The sequence below is a fragment of the Rattus rattus genome, chromosome 17 (assembly GCF_011064425.1).
Source record: "Rattus rattus isolate New Zealand chromosome 17, Rrattus_CSIRO_v1, whole genome shotgun sequence".
NCBI classification, from domain to species: Eukaryota; Metazoa; Chordata; class Mammalia; order Rodentia; family Muridae; genus Rattus; species Rattus rattus.
The window spans coordinates 36916689-36942425 of NC_046170.1; the positions used below are offsets into that span (position 1 = coordinate 36916689).

The 25737-nt window shown below is 51.6% G+C and overlaps 2 protein-coding genes across 2 annotated transcripts in view; both read left to right on the top strand.

Annotated features, from left to right (window-relative positions):
• The window catches only part of Cmip (c-Maf inducing protein), a 205635-nt gene that overhangs the window by 9839 nt on the left and 170059 nt on the right, over positions 1-25737 (top strand). The window lies entirely within an intron of this gene.
• LOC116886457 (U6 snRNA-associated Sm-like protein LSm7) lies at positions 2691-3387 on the top strand. Its single transcript, XM_032887959.1, has one exon. It carries the CDS (start codon positions 2842-2844, stop codon positions 3166-3168), a length of 327 nt encoding a protein of 108 aa, XP_032743850.1. The 5' UTR covers positions 2691-2841; the 3' UTR covers positions 3169-3387.

The following is a 25737-nucleotide window of genomic DNA, read 5'->3' on the forward strand; positions in this document are numbered from 1 at the left end:
TGCCCGCTTTATGGGGCATGTAGGGTTTCACCAAAGAGAGATTGAGGACTCCAGGCATGTCTGAGTCACCAGGGTCAGGAAGTTAGTCACAGCAGTGACAGGGCAGAGGCCACTCAACATGGCCAGCCCTTAATGACTCTCACAGCTCTGTCAGTTACAGTCGCTCTCTCCATTTTACAGCTGGGGAAACTGAGGCAGCACTTCCCAGCCGACTTCCTTCCTACGGATGGGTGAATGGATGAATTGGTGGGTGGGTGGGTGTGTGGATGAAAGGATGAATGAGTGAAGCTGCTTACTCCCTAGCTGAGAGTCCTCTCCTGTTCAAAGAGGGTGGCCACACACGAGGAATGTGTTTGCTGGGTTTGCACCTCTAGCTCTCGACAGCCCTGCTGGCCTTGGGCCTCTATGGCCCTAGGATATCTGGGCCCTAGGGAGTAGCTGGGCAGTTCTGGAGATCACAGCCTTCTGTCTAAAGTGGGCTTAAAGAGTCCCCCTCACAGCGTATATAGCATATATAGCTCCCAAGCACCCATTCCTGTCCACTTTTAAGGCCTGGAAGAAGGGGAGGCCCAGGTCAGCCATGTTGGGTCGTATCGGAAGCAGTTTGCAGGTGACTAAGGGTGTCTCTGCTTTGGGTGTGCAGTGGAGGAAGTTACAGGGGGTGGCTGGAGGTGGGGGGCAGGGCTGCCTGTTAGAAAGGGGAACAAGGTCTTGTTTTGCTCCGTCTTGGTTCATCAGAATTCACCCGTCTGCCGCTGAGGCTCTCTTCAGCGTTGGGCAAATGGTAACTGGCTGCTGGGTTGGGGGATCCGGTAAGCCAGGCAGATCCCAGAGCTTAAGAGCACACTCAAGATATCAGTGACCGAGGTATCAATACTTCTTCTAGCTACGCTGTGTCTCTTGGTCCCGTTTGGGCGTTAAATTTTGCATCAGTCCCAAAGGCAATAGGAGAAACTCGAGTGAGTGCCTCAGGTACTGTGCTCGCAGAGTGAGTACCTCAGGCACTGTGCTCACAGTGAGCACTCCAAGTACTGTGCTCCCAGGGTGTCTGTCTCTTGAGCGATTAAGGTTATAATCAGGCCACATGGCTTCAAAACCAGTGCCCTCCCAGTGCTTCCATGACTCCACAGGAGCCTGACAGCAAAGGGCTGAGTCACCAGCAAGGTACTGATAACAGCGGCTTCCCTTGCACAGCGCTCACCGTGTGCCTCCTCACTCTGAGTCTTTTGCATAATCTTCATGGCCCCTGCGAGGCGGTGCCCGTTTTACAGGTGAACGTCTCATGAGCGTCACTATACGTGGCTGGTAAGCAGGCAGAACAGCGGTTCTCACCCTGTGGGTCTGGACCTCTTTGGGGTCGCAGATCAGATATTTGCATTATGATTCATAAGAGTAGCAGAATTACGGTTATGAAGTAGCATCAAAGTAGTTTTGTGGTTCGGGGTGGGGGCGGGGGTTCACAGCCTAGGGAGCTGTGTTCAAAGGTCGCGGCATCAGGATGGTGGAGAACCGCTGCTCTGTAGTTTAAGCACGGAATGTAAGGTGGACTCCTGGGCTTTGTGCTGCCAAGAGGATTATGTGGTAGGACAGGTGGACACCTGGATGATGTGGCCTGGGTGGAGAGGGACACCTGGGACCTCAGAGACTGCATCTGCCACCCAGACATCTCTCTGCAAACCTGTCTCAGTAGAGTCATGGAGGAGGCTTGCATCTTTTGTCTCTCGCTGCTCTTGGGATAGCTACTCCGCCTCTTAGAGCCTCCGTTTGCCACCTGAATTGGTCAGCGGCCCCGTCCCACCGGACCGTGACGTATCTTAGCCACAACCAGCTTGAAGTCCAGTGGCCATGGAGTGGTACCCTATATACCTGTCTGCTGTCTTTACCCTCATGGTTCTAAGCTTCGACATTTCTGCTGGCAGCATTCGTCGGCCATTCTGATAGCCTTTGAGGGTCTCCTTGCCTGCTTGGAGTAGGGCTTGCTCTTGTGTATATGACTCTCACCTTGTGGGTGGTCTGGGGGAGCCTCTCTCAGCCTTCCCTCTCTGTGAGCTAGTCACTTATAATACTAACACATGACTGAGGACAGTCTTATGAAATAAAGGAAGAAAACCCTAACCATCCCATGGGAAGCCATGACACTTTGTTGGGGGCACCACCTCTGTTCTGGGTAGCAAAGAGTCACATTTTCTCCCTTCCGCATCCATCCACTTGACTGTCAACAATACAGAGCACGGCCCTGGTCCCTGTGTATCTTGGTGACTTGTCTCTAAGGTAAAGCCCCTTGAGTGCTTAGTGTCCGCTTAGCAGTGGTCACACACCAGCTTAAGGAGTTTCACTTGGCCATTCTTTTGCTGGAGCCCAGTCACGTGTGGTATGACACCCGTCCTGTCTACTGTACCAAGTTGGGCAGCATTGACTGCCCTTGATTGACTAGATGCTATCATGCTAGTCTGACTAGAGTTGCCTCAATCTGTGGGCTTCAGCGCCCCTGATTGAGAGCTGTTAAGTTTTACACCCAAATCTTCATCAGCTCCATCCATACGAGTTCCCATATCTGGGTAGCTGCCTGTGGCAGAGCTGGGCACTGTGATGCTTGCCACAGCCAATGGACTTCTTCAGTATTGTCTCCTAGGAGTCAAGGGAGGTGGGGGTACAGGAGAGATGGTTCCCTTTGTCATGGCTCACGTAATATGGAGCCAAGAGCCCCGGATGGAATCCAGGCTGGCCAGGGTGTTAGCAGGCAACTCCTACCTTGGCTGATGACTCAGGACTTTTTAGAGACGGAGAGTTGAAAAAGAGAGTTGCATCATTGCCGCCAAAAAGGTGACCAAGGGCAGGGTGATGTGCGGCGACAAGATGGCAGACAAAGGGAAAAAGAAGAAAGAAAGCATCTTGGATCTGCCCAAGTACATTGATAAGACCATCCGAGTGAAGTTCCAGGGTGGCCGAGAAGCCAGTGGCATCCTGAAAGGGTTTGACTCACTGCTCAACTTGGTGCTGGATGGAACCGTTGAGTACAGGCGAGACCCTGATGACCAGCACAAGCTGACGGAGGACGCTTGGCAGCTGGGGCTCATAGTGCGTCCTGGCACCTCGGTGGTGCTCACCTGCCCTCAGGATGGCATGGAGGCCCTCCCTAACCCCTTTGTGCAGCAGCAGGACACTTAGCAGCAGTGGAGGGCGGCCTGGCCTCAGTAGCCTTCCTTCTATAGGGTGAACTTCTTTTTGATGTTTTGGTGTTTGTTTGTTTGTTTTGTTTTTTAATAAAATTGCCCACGTGAGCATCCCTCTCCTTTACCCCCCCACTCCCCCCAAAAAAGGTGACCAAGAAGAATTTGCATTAGAGGGGCTAGAGGGATGGTTCAGTGGTTAGGAACACTTCCTGTTCCTCCGGAGGACCTGAGTTTGATTCTGGGTATACGCACAGTGGTTCACAACTATCTGTAACTCCCGGGGATCTGACACTCTCTGCTGGGCTCCACAGGCACCAGACACATACATGTGGTGCACAGACATGTAGGTGAAACACCCATTCCCATAACATTAAAAAAAAAATAGCATTAGAAAGTTTGCCATAAGGAAAATATCTTGATCTGCTTCTTGCCTTTTGAATCAGATCGGTGTGCGTGCATATGTGTGAATACGTGTGCATGTGTGTGTTTTGTGTGTCAGTTATGTGTATACCAATGGGAGTGGGTGCGTGTGTGTAGTGTGGTGGTGGTGGCGGTGGCAGAGGAGTGAGGAGGAGAGGGAGTAGCCAGGGCGGGTGGCCTAGCTTCTCTCCTTCTCCAAAATCATCGTAAGTTAGAATGGGATGGTGTAGGCCGTTCTTCCTAGCTACTCTAGAGGCTGGGGCAGGAGAGTGAAAAGTTCAAGGCTAGCCCGTCAACTTAGTGAGACCCTGTTCTATTAACAACCCAAAACAAAAGACCAGGGCTAGAACTCAGTTGGTGAAACATTTGCCACCCATGCGTGGGGCCCTGGGTTTCTCCTTAGTACCATATAAACACCAGGAGCCATGATCTACAGCCATAGTCCCGGAGCTTGGGAGGCAGAGGCCTGAGGCTCAGAAGGTAAGGTCATTCATTCTCTACTACACAGCAAGCAGGAGGTCAGTCCCGGCCATAGGAGACTTTTGCTTCAGCCAAACCAGTAGCAGTTAGGGAGGGAGTGGTCGAGCACTTGCCTAGCATGTCGGAGGCCCTCGGTTGTATCCTTCCTACAGCTGTTGGCTCTAAGCGCTAACCCCCGCCCGAGGTGGCAGAGAGTCCTACATCTTTGAAGGATAAACTGAACATGGAGGAAAGACAGCAAAAGGGAGATTCTGGAGTTGTGGGAAAGTCCTGTCAGCAGGCTCCATTACAGAATGAAGGGGACTTAGTCCAGGGGGGGCAAGCCGGGGCTCTTCCAGTGTAGTCCTGGGCTACTGCGTGCCCAGGAGAACTACCACCCACCCCTGCTTGCTTATGGCTACTTGCTCTGCCCAGGCAGAGCAGCCTTGCACGAAGATAACTCTGGACCTCTGTCCTCTGGATATGACGTGACCCTTCCCATCTTATCAGGGAAGCATGGTTACCTGGAGGAGACTCCTGTAAGATCTGCTTATTAGCATTCCCCTACGGAGGGAGTTGGGGGTTGCCGCCATCCCTCACGGGAGAGTCTGGCCATCGCTCCTCCGCTCCGTGACTGCACAGGGTCTCTGAGGTGGTAGCCTGTGGGACATTGACTGTAAGACTTCATCTACACAGTCTTGCGGAAGTCATCCATGCCGGGGTGGGACTTTTTGGTGATGCAGCTGTTTCTTGCGGGGGTTGAGGGGTGGTTGCCTGTAGCGCCTCAAAGGAAGGACAGCTGGCCCGTGGGTCATCGAGCTAGACTTGGAAGGCTTTGTGACATTGGTCTGTCCATTGGTGGCCTCACCTGAGGTGAATTGACATCTATGCATCTTTTCCTAACAGCCGGGCTTGCTTCTGGGTATGTGGTCCGGATGCCCAGACTGCCCTGTGAAGTGTTAGACACACTGTACGCTCGAGCTGGGGTGGAGGAAGGGTTCTCGTGCTGACCTTATCTTCCTGCCTTTGTATCATTGGTTCTTCTCACTCTAAAGGAACCTGCTCTGATTTCCCTCACCCCCCCAGCAGTGGAGGAGGGTGGATCACCTCCCAGGGTTGGGAGAGTAAGGGCCAGTGGTCAGTGCTTCTTAAGGGTGTACGACGGTCACTCCAGCCTGTGCCGTGGCTGATCCCTTCTGCTGTACCGCCAGCCTACCATGCTCTGTGGGTTGGTGAACTTGAAGGCAGTTTTGGGGTCCTTTCCTCTGTGGATGCCAGGGTCAGTCCAGGCCTTTGAACCCATGTAGTTATTTGTTAGGTTGTGAAGGGATAGAAAAACTCCAGTTTTCTTAGAGGGTCCCACCCTGTCTGGCGGCTTTGGGGTCAAAAGACTCCGATAGAGTATGCACGTGAGACCATGCTGGGACCCCAGGCTCCTAGGATCTGGTCTGAGCCCCTGTTCCAGGTTCCGATCTCTACCCACCAAGTCTCCGGCTGGAGCAGCATGGAGTCTGAGGGTTAAGACGTCTCCACCTTAGCTTTCAGCGGCAGTGCTTGGTAAATAAGATTTTGATCTCAGAAAATACGATTTAAAAAAAAAACAGAATTGAAAGTTGTTTTTATTTTCTAAATGGTATTGCTTGTGACACCTGTGTTGGATCAGAGCAGTGGCCTCAGTCGGGGAGCATATGAACACGAGAAAGCTGCTCAAGGCCCCATCATGCACCTGGGTCTCTTTGGCGGGCTGACTGGCCCTACGGGGAAGGCACTCTGCTCTTTGGATGACCCACCTGGAGCTGCTGTGTCCAGACCACCTGCCTCTATCCAACAGGGGCCCTTGGGAAGCTATTTCCACCGCCAACCGTGTGTGTGTGTGTGTGTGTGTGTGTGTGTGTGTGTGTGTGTGTGTGTGTACACACCTCTGCCTTACTTGGTGTTGGTGTCGCTGCCAGGTACAGGAGACTGCTTTGTGAATCCGTCAACCCCACAATCCAAATTCTGTAGGCTTGGTGGATTCATAGAACTCTTGAGTCCAGCACACAAGTCACATCCGGTGGCCTCTTCCTTCAGGGAGGGAAGATTTTCTTCTTCCTGTTGGATGAGGGCTGAGGGCTGAGTCCCTTCTGAGCCTTGCCGAGGAGCCTCCTCACAGGTGAGACCCTGACCTCATCTGTCCCTGATACCACATCCTCTGTTCTCCCTGTCTTCCCTCCCAGGAGCTGCTCTCTCTGAGGCCTTCCATAGCTCCCAGATTCTGGGACCACTCTAGGTTTCCCCACTGGGTTTCTCATGTCCCAGGAAACTCTGTCCTTGGCAAACAGCCATGGCTCGTCTACCTAGGCAGAAGGACATCTCTGCCCCCACCCCTCCCTTCCACCCACACATTCAGGACTCTCGTCCTTTGGTTTAAACATCTTTAAATGACACCATTTGGTGTCCACACTCTGTTTCCTCCCAGGACCCTGGGGACACCAGGAGCTCACAGAACATGTTGTTTCAGCTCCCTTCTGGTTAGAGTGCACGGCCGCTGAACCAGTACGCAGTGTGTCCTGGGCTCACGCGAACGTTACCTCTCTGAAGAAAAACGGTAGTGTTGGTGGCAGTGACAGGGACAGTAGCCCTCATTTGTTGGGACCGTCTGATGTCCTCTTGCATCGAGATGACTGTTATTGTCCTGGCAGGACTTTCTGGGCTGTGGGAAGCAGAGGTTCAGGTTGGGCAAGATGTCTGGCCAGGGTAGATCCAAAGATCTTTCCTGAAAGGTTTGTGCACTTACCGATGGGATGTCAGATAGCCAGAGCCACCTCAGGCCATCCGTGCATTTGCCGTGTCTGGGTGTCTTTCTGGGTATGAGGACAATAGATGTGTGCAGACATCCTGTGTTGGAAAGTGTTCATCTGCTCTCTGTCCCCTCCCCCACTCCTCATTGGTAGGCTCAGAGTCAGAGCTGGTCCGTATTGGAAAAGAACTCTGGAGTGATACACGCATCACGCGTACTGCCGCTTCTTGTCCCTTGGCCTTTGCTAATCAATTCTGATGCATCCAGTCTTCCCAGTGAGCCCAGAGATAGGCGGTACTAATCAGTATAGGTAAAGAGCGTCCCGCCTCTTACTATGTGGACTAAAAACCCATTACTCAGAGTAGGCAAATGACCCACAGGGTGGCACAGACTTCTCCCCTGCCAGGAGGCTGGTTACTAAGATGGGCCCTGGAGTTTTGAGCTTGGTGTTGGGCTGGCGAGATAGCGTCAGTTGGCAGTGTGATTGGTGTGCAAGGATGAGGACCTGGGTTGGAGCCCCAGGACCCACGTGCAAAAGCCTGAGCCTGGCATCTGTAATCCCAGCACCAGGAGGAAACAGGGAGATCCTTGAGGCTCTCTTGGCCAGCTGGTCTACCAGATTGCTTCAATGAGAGACCTCACCTCAAAAAAAAAAAAAAAAAAAAAAAAGGTGAGAAGGGCTTGTGGAATGCACCTGGTATTGACCTCTGACCTCCACCGGCACGTAGACACACATGCACACACGTATGCATACTTGAATATCTGTATACACGCCAATGGTTTTCAGTCCGATGTCTAAGGGAGGGTGGTGTGGCAGTCAGGGCTGCACTGCACAGATCCCGGTTTAAATCCTACTTGCATCACTTCCTGGTTCTGACTAGGGTCAAATGACATGACTTCCCTGAGCTTCTGCCCAACTGGGAATGACCAACCCCCCACCCCTCCATGCCAGGCTGTGGGGGATACATGACACCTGGCAAGTATTTCATGCTAGGTACCACATACGTCCTCAGACAAAAGCAGGGGAGGAAGATGAGGCTGTATATATACACACACACATCACATATACACACATACCACACACACACACCACACAGACACAAGCACAAGCACACATATACCACACACACATACAGATATACTCTTACCATACATATGCACACACAACACACACATCACACACACACACACCACACAGACACAAGCACAAGCACACATATACCACACACACAGATACACACTTACCATACATATGCACACACAACACACACATCACACACACACACCACACATACTACACACACACCACATATACACACATACCACACACACACACACCACATATACACACATACCACACACACACACACACACCACATATACACACATACCACACACACACACCACACAGATACAAGCACACACATACACCACACACACACACACACACAGATACACACTTACCATACATACACACACACCACACATACCATACATAAACACACACATACCACATACATACCACACACACACACATCACATATGCACACCACACACACCATACATACACACACATACAACACACATACATACATACCACAAACACACCCCACCCCACCCCACACCCATACCCACACCACCCCCCCCCCCCCCCACACCATACACACACACACACAAACCTACCCAACATACACATACACACACATACCACACACACACACCACACAGATACAAGCACACACATACACCACACACACATACACACACAGATACACACTTACCATACATACACACACACCACACATACCATACATAAACACACACATACCACATACACGCATACCACACACACACATCACATATGCACACACCACATACACCATACATACACACACATACAACACACATACATACATACCACATACACACCCCACCCCACCCCACACCCATACCCACACACACCATACATATCCACATCCACACACATCATACACTCACACCATACACACACACACCATACACACACACACCATACACACACACACACACACACACACACACACACACACACACACACACACTCTCTCTCTTACCTTCCTGGAGACCAGCACGCTGACTTATTGTCATTTAGCTTTTGTCCTTAGGTTTTGTCCTGCTCACCTTTCACATGACTTGCAGCATACGGTGGCGTGGCGTGTCCCTTTGTTCTGTTCCATGTCCTTCTTCATCCGGGGCCCAGGAGCAGCGAGCCTGTCCGTTGTAGCAAAAGGCAGAGGCATAGCCTGTCGGACAGAAGCGGGTTCTGGGGCATCCTAAGCCTAGACACCTGAATTCTTACACTGGTAAGATGACAAAGTGTGTCCCTTCCTGACAGCTCTGCCTCATGTGACAGAATGTAAGCGGGGGTGAACACGTGAAAGACAGGACACCTCAGAGTCCTGCCCATTCAGAGTGAAAGCTCAAGGCTCCGCTTTGGAGTTCTGTGGCCAGGGAAGCCACACTTTATCTGTGTAGCTTTCCGGGCTTGCGGTGCCCTGTTTAGTCTTCTGGGCTGTGGTGAAATTCTTCGAGTCTGGAGTTTCAAGGTTGGTGCTCCTTGCCCCTCAAGTGTTTTTTTTTTCCCTCTCCCAAGGCATCTTAGCAGTGTCCGATAAGCAGAGAGCATCAAGGAAGCTTCTGTTACACAGGGCCTTATCTTCAGTCAGAGAGGTGAGGCTCCTGGCTAAGTCAGTACCCACCCTGTAACCTTCCCAACGAGTGGGGAGACCTTGGCTACCTCACATCCGTAACCTGAAAGCAAAGTGACAGAATGTCCATGAACCCCATTGGTCAAGATTATATTCCACTGAGCACTGAGAACTCACATTCTAGCCGGGTGGTGGTGGTGGCGGCACAGGCCTTTAATCCCAGTGCTTGGGAGGCAGAGGCAGGCTGATCTCTGAGGCTAACCTGATCTACAGGGAGAGTTCCAAGACAGCCAGGGCTATGCAGCCCTGTCTCATAAAACCAACAACAACAACAACAACAACAACAACAACAACAACAACAAAACCCAAAACAACAAAAAGCCCAACCAAAAATCAAACCAAACCAAAAACACCCCCCCCCCCCCAATCATGTCCAAAAAACTCAGTAGGCTGCAGTGGGCTTGTGTTTGAACACCTTGGCTTTGATTCTGGGGTGGGTCCCGTGTGCTGGGAGAGGCTGGCTGTCCTATTGAATCTGTCCTAGCCTGGCAGAGTCAGTGGAAGCCAGTGAGCTCCCTGCATGTTTGACTGTAATCCTTTGGGGTCTCCAAACACATCAAAGTAGCAAGGAGGACTAGGTGACAGCCCTTTTGCCACCAAAACACGTGAAGAGCCCCTATCAGCTGTCTCTCTCGCCTGAATCAGGTAGGCACTGATCTTTAACTACAACAGGGAGTGACTTTAAAAGACCCAATGACTGCAGGGCCGAAGTTCCAGGGGGCTGTTGCAGGTACAGGCCTGCAACTTGCTAGGATGATCAATCCATTGATCTATCTATCCATCCATCCATCCATCATCTACCCTATCTATATCTGTCTGTCTGTCTGTCTGTCTGTCTGTCTATCTATCTATCTATCTATCTATCTATCTATCTATCTATCTATCTATCTATCTTTTTTTCCAAGCTAGTGGTTCTCTGTGTAGCCTTAGCTGTCCCAGAACTCTATAGATCAGGCTGGCCCACAACTCAGAGATCTGCCTGCCTCTGCCTCGAGAGTGCTGTGATTAAAGGCACTCTCTGCAGGATGAGCTTTTTAAAAATACATACTCTTGAGTATATGTGTGTTCGTTTGTTTCTGTGAGCATGTGTATGCCACAGGGTGTGTATGAAGATCAGAGGTAAAGAGGAGAACCTTTGGGAGGGAGTCTATTGTCTTCTGCCAGGCCGGACCCAGGAACTGAGACCAGGTCATTAGGCTCGGCGTGATCTTGCCTCTGTCTCCCTCTGCTTGGTGGCCTTGCAAGGGGTTTGGGGGTGGGGGTCTGGGTGCAGAAAGGAGGCTGTAGTGCCAACACCCTCCGTTAGAGTGGGTGGGGTGCATGCACAAGCTGTCTGAGCTAGCCTGGAGTGTTTTAGAAGCTGGTTTCTGACCTCTTGACCTGGAGGCATGCTCCAGGGGCCTCCAGAGGCAGCTTGGACCTGATTTGGTTTCCAGTTAGAGATCCTTGAAGAGATTAAGGCAAGTACCACCCCCACACAAACCTCTATCAAAACACAGGTACCTGACCAGGAAGGAGGGGAGGGTTTCACGCCCATGCACCCACTCACCCACTCTGCTTCCGTTTTAGCGGTCAACTCAACGTTTATTTTTGAGGCAGGGTCTCAGTCTGTAGCCCCGGCTGGCCTGGGAAACTTGTACTCACAGGAGAGCTGCCTGCCTCTGTCTTTGATGTGCTGAGATTAAAGGTACGTGTGCACTTTTATTTGCTTTTCACTGGTGACGCACACACACCAGAAAGCTGATCATAGCCGTAAGTGTTCAGGGGAGGGCGTCAGCCAGTCAGGGTCGGGGGGTGTGGTCTGTTGTGCTGTTTCTGTGGCTTGTCTCCGCTCTCCACATCCCACACACACTTTTTATCCTCCTCAGCACCACACATAACTAAACGCTCCCCAGCCTCTCTGCTGCTTACCTTGAGGACGCCATTGGCTTGTAGGGACCTGGGTCAGACCAGGAGACTAACAGAACCCATCCTGTCCTGGGCATGCCACATAGCATGACGTTTCCAAGCTCCCTCTTTATCATGTAGCATGGATCGGGTGTCCTTTTCGAACCACATTAAATTCGGTATTGTGTGTGTATGTGGGTATGTTCGAGCTTGTGTGTGTGGGGGTCGGTTCTCTTGGATCCTTGGGGTCGGTACCCACGCCCTTGGTGAGAGCTTTTCTGACAGCTGCTACCCTGGTTTTTCTTTTAATTTTTGATTAAAGGACTTCTCTCATTTATGAGCACTGCTCTTGGGAAGCCCGGGCTGACTTGTCTTTGTGGTGTATGTTGCCTGTGTTTGCTTTCTGGGTCACTGGGAAGCCTGGTAAGAGCCCATTCATGTAAACCTCCCTTGGCCTCGTGTTCCCTGCTCTCTGCAGGGTGCGTGGCACTGTCAGTGGGCCTTGACATAGAGTGAATGGCTTTACTCTTATGTCACCCGGCTCCTCACCGGTGACATGGTGTTCATATACTTAGTAGGTTTGGGAGGGCAGCGTCTTTCCCCAGGATCTGTTGGCCGAACTCAAGCTGTGCAGCCACACTGTCCCTGGGTTAGTCTGTCTCCTCCCTGGGAACCAGAACAAAAGGGCCCCTCTTGAAAGAGGCCGTTGTTCTTCCTTTGGGGAAAAGCTCAGCTGGGGTTCGTGGTGGCTTGGCCAGGCCTTTTCCTCTTTTTCGGCCTCATTTTGGGCCAGATCTTCTGGAGAAGAGGGTTGCAATGAACAGAATATGCCAGGAGTTAGACAGAAGGGCGAAGCCACCATTTGACACACGCTGGCCCTGTCACGACAGGGCCTGGGGTCTTCTTAGGCTCTGAGAGGTTTTGTTCTATTTTATTTTACTTTTAAAGGCAGGTCTTACGTAGTAGCCAGGCTGGCCTTGGACTCATTGTATAGCTAAGGAGAACTTCTGATCCTCCTGCCTCTACCTTCCCAAGTGCTGGATCTACCAGAGCGTGTCACCACGCCAAGTTTCCAATTTCATTTTGGGGATGGAGTACAGGGCCTCATGCTTGCCGGGCAAAGCCTTTACCAGTTGAGCTACGGCCTTTGAGAGGTCTCTGTGTGCCAGAAGGGGCTGGGGAGTGTGGTGACAACATGGGCTTGATGGTCCCTTGTACTGGCTGGGTTTGTGTGTCAACTTGACACAAGCTGGAGTTATCACAGAAAAGGAGCCACAGTTGTGGAAATGCCTCCATGAGACCCAGCTGTAAGGCATTTTCTCAATTAGTGATCAAGGTAGGAGGGCCCAGCCCCTTGTGGGTGGTGCTGTCCCTGGGCTGGTGGTCCTGGGTTCTATAAGAGAGCAAACTGAGCAAGCTGAGGGAAACAAGCCAGTAAGAAACATCCCTCCATGGCCTCTGCATCAGCTCCTGCCTCCTGACCTGCTTGAGTTCCAGTCCTGACTTCCTTTGGTGATGAACAGCGATGTGGAAGTGTAAGCTGAATAAACCCTTTCCTCCCAACTTGCTTCTTGGTCATGGTGTTTGTGAAGGAATAGAAACCCTGATTAAGACAGTCACCTTGGGACCCAGGCAGGCCTTTTTGTGGCCATATGAGTACTCTGGCCTCTCTGGTCCACAAATGGGGTGCTTGATGAATCAAGGAGGTGGGTGAAGCCACGTGCCCTAGATATGAACTCATTACAGAGGATCCTTGGCAGAGGGGACAACTTTAGTCTCCCTCTTTTGGGGGAGATGGGAGGATTGGGGTGTCCGCCATCAGTGTCATGTGTACCCGTGCAGTTAAGATCTGGGAAGGAAAGACTTAGTCTGCTTTCTTCGCCAGCTGACTCCTGTGCCCTTTTCTCTAATGGAGGTCCCTGGAGATCCTCAGTGTAGGAGAGGGGGCTGCGGTCCTTTGCATCTTGAGATGACAAAGTTCGCATCACAGGGCTGGACTGCAGTGGGTGGGCCCATTGTCACTCTTCCCCAGGTGTTGGCAAGGCTCCCCTCTCTTAGAGTGAAGTATGAGGCTGTCTTGTTAGTTCCTTTATCCTCACTGTGACGAAACGCCCAACAGAAGCAACGTAAGGGATGGGGAGGGCATCTGGGCTCATAGTCAGGGGTTTTTTAGCTCACCTCAGCAGAGGAGGCTTGGTGGAATGGCCTTGTGGTGTGGCAGTAGGAGCTCATGGTGGGGCCTATGTATGACGGGCCACCAGAAAGCAGAGGACGTGAGTTAAAACAAACATGGCTGGGTTATATCACTCAAGAGACCCAGTGACCTACTTCTGACAGAAGGCCTTACATCGGGAAGGTCCTATGGCTTCCCCAACTAGTGCCCTGAGCTGGGAACTAAGCATTGGAGAAACAAGTGTGTGTGTGTGTGTGTGTGTGTGTGTGTGTGTGTGTGTGTGTGTGTTTCTGGAGAGTACTTCAGAGCCAAACCACAACAGGTGGGCTCACCCACTCCCACCCACCCCGTCTTCTCCCTGCCTGGCATCGAGTCTATATTCCTAGCCCTGCCACAGTCCTCTGCATAACCTTGGCGGTTTCCCTACATTATTACAGAGGTCCAGGGTGGAGCCCTCCTGTAAGCTGGGGACAGTAAACAGGCCCTCCGGCCTCTTGGGAAATCTAACACTTCATCTTCCTGCCTACCTGTGTGTGTTTTCCGGCTTAGCATTGAACTATGCACCTATGGAGCACCTGCTGGATACAGGCTTTGGAGTCTGGGAGGGAGCGGGCTGGGAGGAGGGCGCGGTGGAGGGTAAGTTCTAGAGCCTTCTGTGGCTCTAACACAAACAAAGATGACTCAGAATGGGAGCTTGCAGGAAGCCCCAAGGTCCCTGTAGGGAAGGCTCCCTATCAAAAGCAGGGCGGCTAAGCCAGACAGAGAAGGGTGAGTGTGAGGTGTGAGGCATTGGGCATTGGGGTGGGGGTGGGGGGCAGCACGCCACAGCCCAGCTGAATTGAGTGGAGTGGCACAGTGCGGGCCTGAGAGCTGTCTTGTGTGCTGGCTCTCGGGACTTTGGATGTGAGCAGGAGAACGGAATCCTGGGATTGCTTCCTTGGCATGTTTTTCCTGTTTGCATTGGGAAGGACCAGGTTCTTCACATTGGTGTGTCCTCCCCAGGCCTGGGGAACTAGGAGAAGCCAGTGAATGGCAAGTGGGCCAACAAGAGAGATGGCCACTTGCCCTCCACTCTGGGTGGTACTGGAGAACCAGAAGTGGCTGGGCTGGAGGCTATGCTCTAGCATCATGGGTGAGCACCCAACACTGGAAGGGAAGCCAGGCTCTGCCTTCTGTCTGACTTTTGGTGAGGAACTTCACCTCTCTGAGACATTTATGCTGACATACAGTTTCTCAGCTGTGTGTCAGCATAAGCTTGTGGGATGGATCTCACAGGCTTCTAAAAAGGACTTAGTGAGAATGCTTGCCCAGAGTCTGCCCCAGAAACAGCACCAAGAAATAAAGAATGCAGGGAGAAGTTGGACCCAAGAATGGGAGCGGTGGGTCAGGGTTTCCCACGCACAGTAGGCGAATCAAGCTCCAGAGCTCTATGTCCTGAGTTCAGGCCCTGTCAGTTTCTGTGTGGCGTTGACACGAGACAGAGAACTGGCGTCGAGCTAAGTATGTTATTTACTCAGCGCTTGACTATTTACTCTGCCTGGATGGTGGACCAATAGTGCTCTAACCCACAGGCTGTGTGGGGCAGAGCTGCAGGGGTCAGTCTCTCTGTGTGAATGGCCTTATGATAGTCTGCAGGCAGGGGAAGGGCCAGAGGGCTTCTGGGTATTCTCGACACAGCAAGTCAGGAGAGTGGTAGATGGTGGACGGCATTTGGTTAACATACAGAACACAGGTACTGTTAGCTGCTGTTTTGCTTTCCTTTGTATTAAAAAATATATTTTTTTAAAGATCGATTACTGGTCTTTTGTGTTGGAATGTTTCACCACGAACATTCCTGGTGCCCAAGGAGGTGTGGAGCCGCCGCATTGCTGCTGGGAATCAAACCTGGGTCCTGGGCAAGGCCGAGTGCTCCCAACCACTGAGCCAACTCTCCAGCCCTGGGGTGTTAGCTTTTGCAGGGACTGGGTGTGGAAGGTCAGGCCACTTCCTCTGTAGCCTTGACATCAATCAGGCTAAAAGTATCTGATTGTGAGGCAGCCTCTGCCCTGTGGCCTCTTTCTCTACACTTCCACTTTTGGTGCCTGTTGGCCCCAGAGTCGCCTCAGGGTGGGGTTCTCACACACCCTAGCCTTCTAACCAGGTAGCCTGAGTTCCCGGTACCTAGCTGGGGAGGTTTCAGAAGCCCCACCCGTACGGTTTTATATTTCCTCCCATGGCCAGCACAAAGGACAAAAGAGCAGGCTTCCGGGAGCGTCCAGGGACACCAGGCCACCTGGTGGCCAGGTAGACCCTGATTCTCTGATGTTGGTCTGCCACAGTGGGTGACTAGGGGGCCTGGAGCACAAAAATATTAATTTTGCAAGCCAGAAAAGACCTAGCCCCTTCACTAGTCTGCTCGGATGGTTTATAAGTAAACACAGCTCCTGACTTCCGGGTGTCAGTTCTGCCAAGACCTGGGTTGTTGTCTGAGTCAGCTCAGAAGGTAACCGAGGAAATATAGTCATTGGTATAGACACGTACCCCTGTGCACATGTGCATGCCCCTTTACACATAGAAGCACACGTTCCCATATATGTGCATGCACACTTGTACATGCATACGTCCCTGCACACATACATGGGTACACGCACTAACATGTAAAGGTGTGTGCAGATGTGCACACACATGGTGTACACCCAGCACAACCATATTCATGCAGACACATTTAATGCACACATAGTGATAGACATATACACCTACACAGACTATAGGCACATATGTGTGCTCATACATAAATGATGCAGGTATGCATGAATGCACACATGCATACATGATCAGGCACATGTGCACATGCAACACAACCTGCATATGTACTTGTGTACACACGGTGGCTATGTATAGGTATTTATACACGGTAGATGTATATAGGTATTTACACATGTACCCTTGTTCACAGACAAATACACACACACACACACACACATTTATGTTGCCTAGATGCATGTGTGGCTTTGGTCAAGGATTGAGCCCTCCATGATTCAGTACCCTATCTGTGACTTACAATGTGGCCTGATCAGTGAGACTGTAATTTCCAAGGTCTGGCACCCAGCACTCTTCAGAGTGTCCCCCCTGGGTCCCCACTCTCTGTGGTACCTACAGAGCCCTCTGAGGTGTCCCCTCTCTCACTGACACCGTGTAAATAAATGAGCGGATCACCAGAGACACTTCAGAGGGCGTATGTGCTGGCCCATTGCTGGGCACTGAGAATCAGTGAAGAGCAAGACAGGGTGATAGCCATGCAGGAGCCAGTTCTGTGAGCATCTAGGAAGACAGTCCCAACAGTAGCACAGCAGATGCAAAGACTCATGGGAGTAGACAGAAGCTGCACCCACTGCTGGCTTTGTCATCTGGTCCTTCCTCAGGCTCTATTCTACACAGTGTTGGGGCGTGGATTTGCTGGACTGCTCACTATACATCTGAGGACTTGGGGTCAGAGACATGGCAGGCCCTCTGAGTCCCCTTGGACTGCCCCACAGTGCCTGCCTCCCTTAGGTTCTGCTGCTTCGAGTGCCTGTGGTCTAGCTGAAAGTCCGTCTGGGTCTAGGCAGGACAGACATGGCCATCCGGTCACTGACTGTCCTCATGCTCTCGTGGGGGTAATTGCATTCCTGAGGAGTGAGTGACAGGTGAGACGGGGTAGGGGTGTGGGCTCTGCTGCTCTGTAATTTTGGAGTCTGGGCCGGTTTCAGTGGCGGCCGCTTTTCCTCTGTAACCAGGAGAGCCTGCCGCCCAGGTCCACAGCCATGTTTGTGAGCGCGTCACCTCTGGCTGGCTCTCTCCTTTCTTCTTTTTGAAATACTCCGTCCCCCACCCCCAATCCTATGAAATTAAGCTAGCAACTTGGGTGTGGTAGCTTACAGTTGGTGGTTTTCCCTGCTTTGGTGTGGGGCTCAGTACTAGGTGACTGAAACATTTATTTTCTATTAGGAGACCTGGGCTTGGAGGCTGGTGGGATGATTCTTGGTCCCACAGGACTTGGGGATCTATGGAGGGATTGGCCTCCTCAGTGTGAGAGACAGGGATGGGGTGAGCCAGTAACCCACTGGTGAGGTCCAGTCTGCAAGATACACACACACACACACACACACACACACACACACACACACACACACACATCTGGGGGGAAAGTCTCATTAAATTGGCAACATTTAAAATTCGGGGTTTCTATTATTTTTGAATAGTAATGTAAAAGCCAGAAACTGTGTGCCACTTGTGAGCCTTGTCTCTTTAAGCCCGAGTCCTTTGTTTGTGGAATCTAGCAGCTCTGGGTAGCAGTGGGTAGGATGTCCCCACTCTGAGGCAGTGATGAACTCCAGCTCAAACACCTGCTCCCCTCCTCATCCTCACCGTGGCTCCAGCTCCCGGTCACTCTGCATCAGCTTCTGTCTCCAGGATGCCCTGAGAATACGCTCCAGCCTCACCTCCCCCATCCCCATCCCCATCCCCATCCCCATCCAGATGATAACCTGAGGATCCCACATGGAATTCTGAGGTTGCTCCCTATATCCACACCGGCGTGCTGTTGTTTTGGGATCCACCACAGCTGGGGTCCTGGGCTTCCCATGTGATCGCTAAGACACCTGTGCAGACACTGGGTGATTTGGGGCCCAGCCTTCTGTGCCTACCCCATGAAGGGTCTCGTGGGAGCCTGGGCTTAGGACTTCCTGTCATCTGTCCCCTGATCCTGCCAGCATACCCTCTCTCGCCCTTCTGGATATTAGAAGACCAACTAGGCTGCCTTGCCCCTAGGCAGTTCAGGAGGGGAGGATAGGATGGCCGCTGTCTGTGTCTGTTTCTGTGGCACTGGTGGTGGGTGGCTGTGCTTCTGGGGGTGGCCCAGCTTCGGGGTGAGTCATTTTAGGCTCTCTCTGACGTCATTTCACTTAAGGAAGCTTTGGTTACGTTGAAGGGGAGGGCTCTCCTCCCTTCTGGAAGGCATGTGGCTTCAAGGATGGGTTGCCGTGGTTGGCATGGCCTGTGGCATCCAGGTGTAAGGGCCAAGGTGAGGGGAGTTGGATGGGAGGACTGAGCCCACCGTCCACTCTTCCCCCCGCATGTTCCGACTCTCATTTCTCTCTCTCTCTCTCTCTCTCTCTCTCTCTCTCTCTCTCTCTCTCTCTCTCTGCTGGAGCCATCTTGAGGTATGATTGGCATTAATAAACCTTGTTCTCTCTTTCCTGCTTTAAGAATGGTGGAGACAGACTCTCCAGCCACTCAGAGCAGTACATAAAGCTACACGTAAGCCTCAAGCAAGCCCGCCATCCCGACACTGGTGGGGGACAGAGACACAGCTTCATACTGTCACCCCCGGCAGTCTGAGGAGCTCCCTTTAATCTTTTAGGGGATTCATCTCAGACCAAACTGGGATTTATGGGTTTTGATGCAGGAAAGAATTTCAGGACACGCTGGTAGGAAGCAGAGTTGGAAATTATTGAAGACATTTTAATATATTTAATTTAGACTTTAAGCACAGGGGTCAGGAGAGGGAGAGAGAGAGCGCTTGCTCAGAAGGAAAATACAGCCGAGATCATGGAAACAGGCTTCTCAAGGGAGTGTCACAAGTGTCTCAGCATTGCCCATACAGATACGGTTTGTTATAAATAGCAGATCGCATCTCAGAGGGCTGTTAAATCTTTTTTTTCTTACTTCTCTCTTTTAAAACACTTAATTTTTTTTTTTTTTCTTTTTTTTTTTTTTTTTTTTTGGGGCTGGGGACCGAACCCAGGACCTTGCGCTTCCTAGGCAAGCGCTCTACCACTGAGCCAAATCCCCAACCCCAAAACACTTAATTTTTAAAAGAGGTTTATTTATTTTATTGTACATATAGGGTATTTCCCTTGTATCTGTGTTATGTGCACGTCTGTGCAGTACCCATGGAGGCCTGAAGAGGGCGTCAGATTCCCTAGAGCTGGAGTTACAGATGATTGTGAGCTGTCTGACGTGGGTGCCGGGAATCAGACCTCGGTCCTCTGGGATGGCTGCAACTGCTCTTAACTGCCGCACCTCCTCTCCTGTATGTGGGTATGCACAGTCGTGAGTACCAGTGCTCTGCGGAGTCCAAAAGGGAGTCAGATACCCTGGAGCCATTCCACTCAGTGTGAGTGCACAGAACCAAACTGGAGTCCTGTGCAAGAATAGCACTCACCCGTAACCACTGTGCCACATAGCCAGCCTTCCCCCTTCCTCTCTTTCGATACTCGTGATTATCGGGTAGCTCTGCAAACCGGAGTCCATTAAGGTTGCTATAGGAGGGGTTTGGGGCATGCCTTTTCCCTGTGCATTTTCCAGTGCGACCTTAGAAAAACGTCAGGTTTACAAGGCGGGGAAGGAGAACAGCCTTAATCAGTTAGTTTCTAATGGTGCTGGGGCTTTGGCTTCTCTGCTGGTGAGAAGCAATTTTGCTAGCCTTTCCCAGGAATTCCAGGCTGATGTGACCGAAGGGGCCTAGAGGAGAGTGGCTGGAAGTTTGGTGCATGAACTGGGGTTGGTGCCAGGTGGTCTAAGGCTGGACAGAGGGGCTTACAAATGGCTTCTAGGTTTGTCCAGCTTGTGCCTTGAATGGAGATTGTGATGCAAACTTGAAGGGAATCGTCAGCCTCTTTCTACCCAGCCGTCTCTCCTCAAACCGACGACATCCTGAATTCTGGGTAAGGTATTGTGTCTGGTTCCTACCGGCATCTCCATTCTCTATTTAGCCCTTGAGAGGAGAATCAACCAGTCCGTATTGGTTGAGCTGCTACTGTGTGTTGAGTTTTCTGCTAGCCATGGAGTTTTGGGGCAGCCAGAATGGACGCACTGTGTCTCGAGTCAATGAGTTGACAACGTGTGTCAGGCTCTCGCCAGTATGTCTTGACCCCGGGGTAGCCTGCGGCTTATCAGCAGGATATCTTTCCCCAGAACCTCCTCAACTGTTTTGTCCTGGTCAAGCTCTGGCAAAATTGTCTTTAGTTTTGTTGGCCGGCCTCAGGACCAGTTCAAGGAGGCCAGGAAGCAGCAGCTGCCTGTGTTGACTTCTTGGGGACACCTAGCCATCCCTGGTTTGGACCCAAGTGTTGGTCTGTGTTTGCTATGGAAACCCATTATCTCCCCCTCACCCCTTTACCCCAAACCCCACCCCTGGGCGTGGACTGAGTTGTGAGTCGAACTCCATCTTGTCTCTGGTGGAGAGAGGGTCCCTGGTTGGAAACAACTAAGGTGAAAGCAGGCTCCCTTCTCCTTGGACCATGGGAACAGATGGTGGGGTATACCCTAGATCTCTGTTGTGGTCGTGGATTCAGAGCCCTGATGGGATCTTGGTAGACGGGCAAGAGGTGGAGACATTGGGATATTGGTGAGATTCTGTGCTAAGGAGCCTCTAGGAAGGACCAGAAGACACCAGAGTTCATTCTTCAGCCTTCCTAGGGCGACTCTTGGGTTTCCCGTTCCATGTTCTCATGCCTTCCCTAGAACGTGTTGCAGTCACCCTCTCCTCTCCTCCACATTCCTCCTCGTAGCCAGAAGACCTCTTTGTTTTCTGCCCCAGCCTTTCTTGGGGACTTCCAACAGCAACAGTTCCCCACTTTGAGTTGTACGCCACAGTGACCCCGTAGCTGACAAACCCCGAGCCTAGGCCTCACCCGAGATGAGGAACCTTTTGCTCTGACATCACTCTGGTTGAACCACTGACCACCCTCCTCTTGCTGCCGGGCAGTGGGGTTTAATAAGCCACTTCCTTCTTGAGGGTCATCAAAGTCCTTTCTTAGCTTCCAGCCTGAATGATATATGTTCTTTGCCTGTTAAGTCAGGGTGACTGGGTGTCGGCCCAGTCCACCTGTGTCCTTTGTTAGAGCTAAGTATGCAGTGCTTAGCCTCGGCTGCAGGAAGTGGGTGGTCAGCAGTGTTGGCCACAGAAATGCACCAGTCCCTTGGCAGCAATGTTGCTGCTGGGTAACTCCCTGAGCCAATAGGCCACTGTGAGGTGCAGCCTGGGTGGGAACTGGGTGTTGAAGATCAGAGGTGATTTCTGTGTCTCTAGCTTCCTGTTGTCCCTCTTGCCTGGGTGGGATGGGGTGGGGTCCATACTGGTTTATTTTGCTCTTTTGAGACTTAAGGAGTGGAAATGAAGTGGGAACGTTTACTCTGTGTACACTTAGGTGTGCTTCGTTGAGAACGTTAAGCTATCAGCCTTTAGCCTCGTGGATCCTGTTTATACGAGTTCCAGAGGACGAAAGAGACTTTTAAAAAACATTTATTTGTATGTGATATGTATCAGTCTTTTGCCTGTGTGTACGTCTGTTTAAGGGTGTCGGATCCCTAGAACTGGAGTTACAGATGGTTGTGAGCTGCCATGGGGTGCTGGGAATTGAACTTGAGTCCTCTGGAAAAGCAGCCACTTCTCTGAATCATCTCTCTAGCTCCAAGACCTTTATTTTACTTTTTTCCCCTTTTTAGTATGGTGGGTTTTTGGTTTTGTCTTTTTCTTTGAGACAGTGGTCTCAATGGCCTTGAACTTGGATGCAGCGTTCTCCTGCCTCAGCTCCCACAATGTTGCAATTACAGGCACATGTCACCATTGGCGATACCTTTTACCCCCTTCAGTAAGTAGTACTAGAGGTGGAACAGAGAATGCTGGGAAAGTTCCCTGCCAATGATCTACTTCCCAGGCCCTGAAATACGACCTCCAGTTATCCCCCAAAGCCCGTGGAGGCAGGAGGTGTGGCTAATGACTCACTCATCCGTGACGGATCTGTGGCACCGCACTGTGGGCTCCACAAATCTCTCTGGGTTTTGCCTCCTCCTGGAGCCTGTTTCTCAGCTGCCTAATCCGAGTTTGCGTCTGCGGCACGGAGGCTGGTGATTGTGGCCCCCAGATCTACTGTTCAGAGCTGAGAGGCTACCTCTGGGCCTGGCCGTCTGAGAGGGGCTTGGGAAGGCCTCAGTGCTGGCTATTGCTTTAGGCTTTTGTCTGTGTTCAGACCAACCCAGCATAGAGGGCTGGTGATGGGAGAGGAGGGGCTTTTTGTTTTTGTTACTGTTCTTCCTCAGATGTGCGGTTTCTTTAGGCCAGCTAGCTGTGAGGTCTGGAATAAGGGGACTTCAAAATCAAGAAAGATCCCCCTTCTTTTCTTCCTCCTCCTCTTCTTCTCCTCCCGCCCCCTCTGTGTCCGCCTGTCTGTGGTGCAGGAGGAGGCCAAAGGACAACCTCCTTTCTTGTTCTTGTTCTTCGTGTATTGTCCACCACCTCCCCTTTTTCTGAGACAGGGTCTCTCACTGGCTTGGGACTGGCCAAGTGAGCTGTGCGTACCAGAGCCAGTGAGGGCCTGCCTCGCCAGCGCTGGGATTACAAGAACATAATACTCTATGCCTGACTATTTTAATTTTTTTTAAGTACTTTATTAATGTGGGTTCTGGACCTTGAACTCTATGTCTTTGTAGCAAGTATCCACTGAGCCAGCCATCTCCCCAGCCAGAGGGAGGGTTTTTTATTTGTCTGTGATGTAACGTATGCCAGTGTCCATCACATTCCATCTCGCTCCTATGCATGGTTACCAGGTGTCACTAGCAAAGTAAATTGGGATGCAGGCATGCACACACACTGCCAGGTCCTCTGTGATGCCTCCCCATTCAGCAGATGAATTCATTGAGGCCATTCGTTTGTTCTTGGGTGCTGTCACTCACAGCAGTTAGGAGAAGTGCCTTCCATGCGCGTTGCCCTGCCTGGGCGTCCTCCCAAGCCATCTTGAATGGGAGTGTACACGCTGATTCTTCGAGTAGATCACAAAGTGCCTTTCCCTCGTTCAGACAGTTTCTGGGTGTCCTTGGCCCAAGGGGGTGTGCGGCTGGAGCAGGTCAGCCCCTCACCCAATCCCCAGAGAGACACAGGATCCCTAGGAACTAATTTCTTAAGAGAACTTTATGGCGCTTAACTCCCTAAGCGAATCCAGATGCGCCTTGTGGCCGGCGCAGCTGCAGATGTCCTGGCCAAAGCCAACTTGGTTTGGAAGCTCAGCTCCAGCAGCAGCAGCAGCAGCAGAGCCTGGAAATGAAGCAAACGAGAGAGTTGTTCTTGGCCATTTTCCCTCAGCTGGGCTCACATCAGCGAGCTCTGACCCCAGGCATCACACATTCCACATCCCCAGCCTCCTGGGGTTCAGAGGTGCCGGGCTGTGAGCAGGACAGGGGACGCGCTCCACTCAGAGCGTGGGATTTGGGGTAGAGGCATCTGAGGTGGTGACGTTCCTTTGGACACCAGTCCTTGGAGAGGCAGAGAGAACTTTCTGCCTGTCAGATCAGGGTCTGTGGTCCTGAGATGGGGCCCTGTTGTGGCTGGGTATAGGCGATTAATGAGATTAATTAATGATTAGTGAGGGGCAGGTCCTGGCTCTAGCCACCCTCATTCCCCACGGAGCCTCTCTGAACCGTCGGAGAGCTAAGATATAGCTTTCTTAGAAACGAGGTGGCCTCAGCCAGTCAGCCTCCACAAACTGGCACCAGAATTCCTGAGGTCCCGGGAAACCCAGTTCAAACTTGGGTGGTCAGGGACTAGAACTGCCCTGGGACAGTACTGCCCAAGGCCTCAAGCCCCAACCACACAGGCCCTGCCCGGTGAATCACTTTGAAGTGAGGGGTTCCGGACCTGTGGTGGGCTCCGGGAGCCGGCTTGGCGGGAATGGGCAGGCTGAGCAACTTGTCCTGCTGGGTTTCCAGGCAACTCCTCCTCCTCTGAAGAGCCGCAGCAGCAGGGTCTGGAACTGGGATCAGAGCAGGCTGAGTTCTGACGACACTTGGTAGCTCTGTGACATTGAACATGGCCCTTGACTCCTCAGAGCCCCAGCTTGATTTACGTGTGAACTTTCAAAGGGTCCCGTGTGATTGTCAAAGAAGGGAGCCATCGGAAGTGTTTGGTTTGGTGCCTGGCACGCATGAGACAGGCCTCAGAGCAGTGTTAGGACTTAGCCCTGGAGCCCTCAGTGTTCATTCAGTACGGTGAGATGGCCTTGGCTACACCAGGGCAGCCTGCACGGAACTAATGCCGTGACTGCCTGTTGTGTATGGTTTGCTTCGGTTCGGTTCAGGAGGCACTTGTTGGGGTGCCTGTCAGCCATTTTTGGTCATGTAATCTTGACAGAGAGCTGAGAGTATTGCTTGCATACTTGTGTGTGTGTGTGTGAGTGTGCGAATGTGTGTGTGAGTGTGAGAATGTGTTTGTGAGAGAGTGTGTGTGAGTGTGTGAGAGAGTGTGTGAGTGTGTGTGCGTGTGTGTGAGAGGTGTGGGTGTGCGTGTGTGAGTGTGTGTGTGTGTGGGTGTGTATGTTTGATGTGTGTGTGTGTGAATGTGTGTGTGTGTATGTGTGAGTGTATGTGAGTGTGAGTATGTGCGTATGTATGAATGAGTGTGTGTGTGTGGTGTGTGGTGTGTGTGTGTGTGTGTGTGTGTGTGTGGTGTGTGTGTGTGCATGTTTGTGTCCATGCACTCACTCTCTCATATACCAGAGGTCAGCCTCTGGTATCTTTCTCTTTCACTTTGTACCTTACTGTTTCAAACAGTGTCTCTTACTCAACCTGGCACTTCCCAGTTTAGCTAGACAGATTAGCCAGTGAGCCTGAGAGAGCCTTTCTCTACTTCCTCACCCTTGGGATCCTCGGCATGTGATTTTTGTGACTAGCTTTTCGTATGGGTGCTGGGGATTTGAACCTAGTTTCTCATGCCTGCACCGCCAGCTCTTTACCTCCTGAGCCGTCCCCTTGGGCCTAGCCTCATGGTCTAAATAATAATGTATTAATAAACTTGAGGATATTGTATCCTAGTTGTCAGTTTTGACTTCACACTGAATCTGAGAGGCGGTGACTGTGGTTGCCAAGAGTTCAGGTCCCGGAAGGAGTCTGTCCGAGTTTACCTTCTTCTCCTTCTAGCCTACCTGTGTGATCAGTTCTCTACAGTACTGCTACAGGGCTCCTGGATCCTTTTTATCTGGGAAGGCTCCACGGAGGGAGTGTTGGAGTTGCCATGGTTACTGCCACCCTGGTCTCATCCTGACCAGGGATCTGGCAATGCTGGTTTTCCCGGACTGTTATGAGGAT

What these genes read in the sequence shown, in the direction of transcription:
- LOC116886457 (XM_032887959.1), top strand. Translation starts at nt 2,842, where the DNA reads ATGTGCGGCGACAAGATGGCAGACAAAGGGAAAAAGAAGAAAGAAAGC.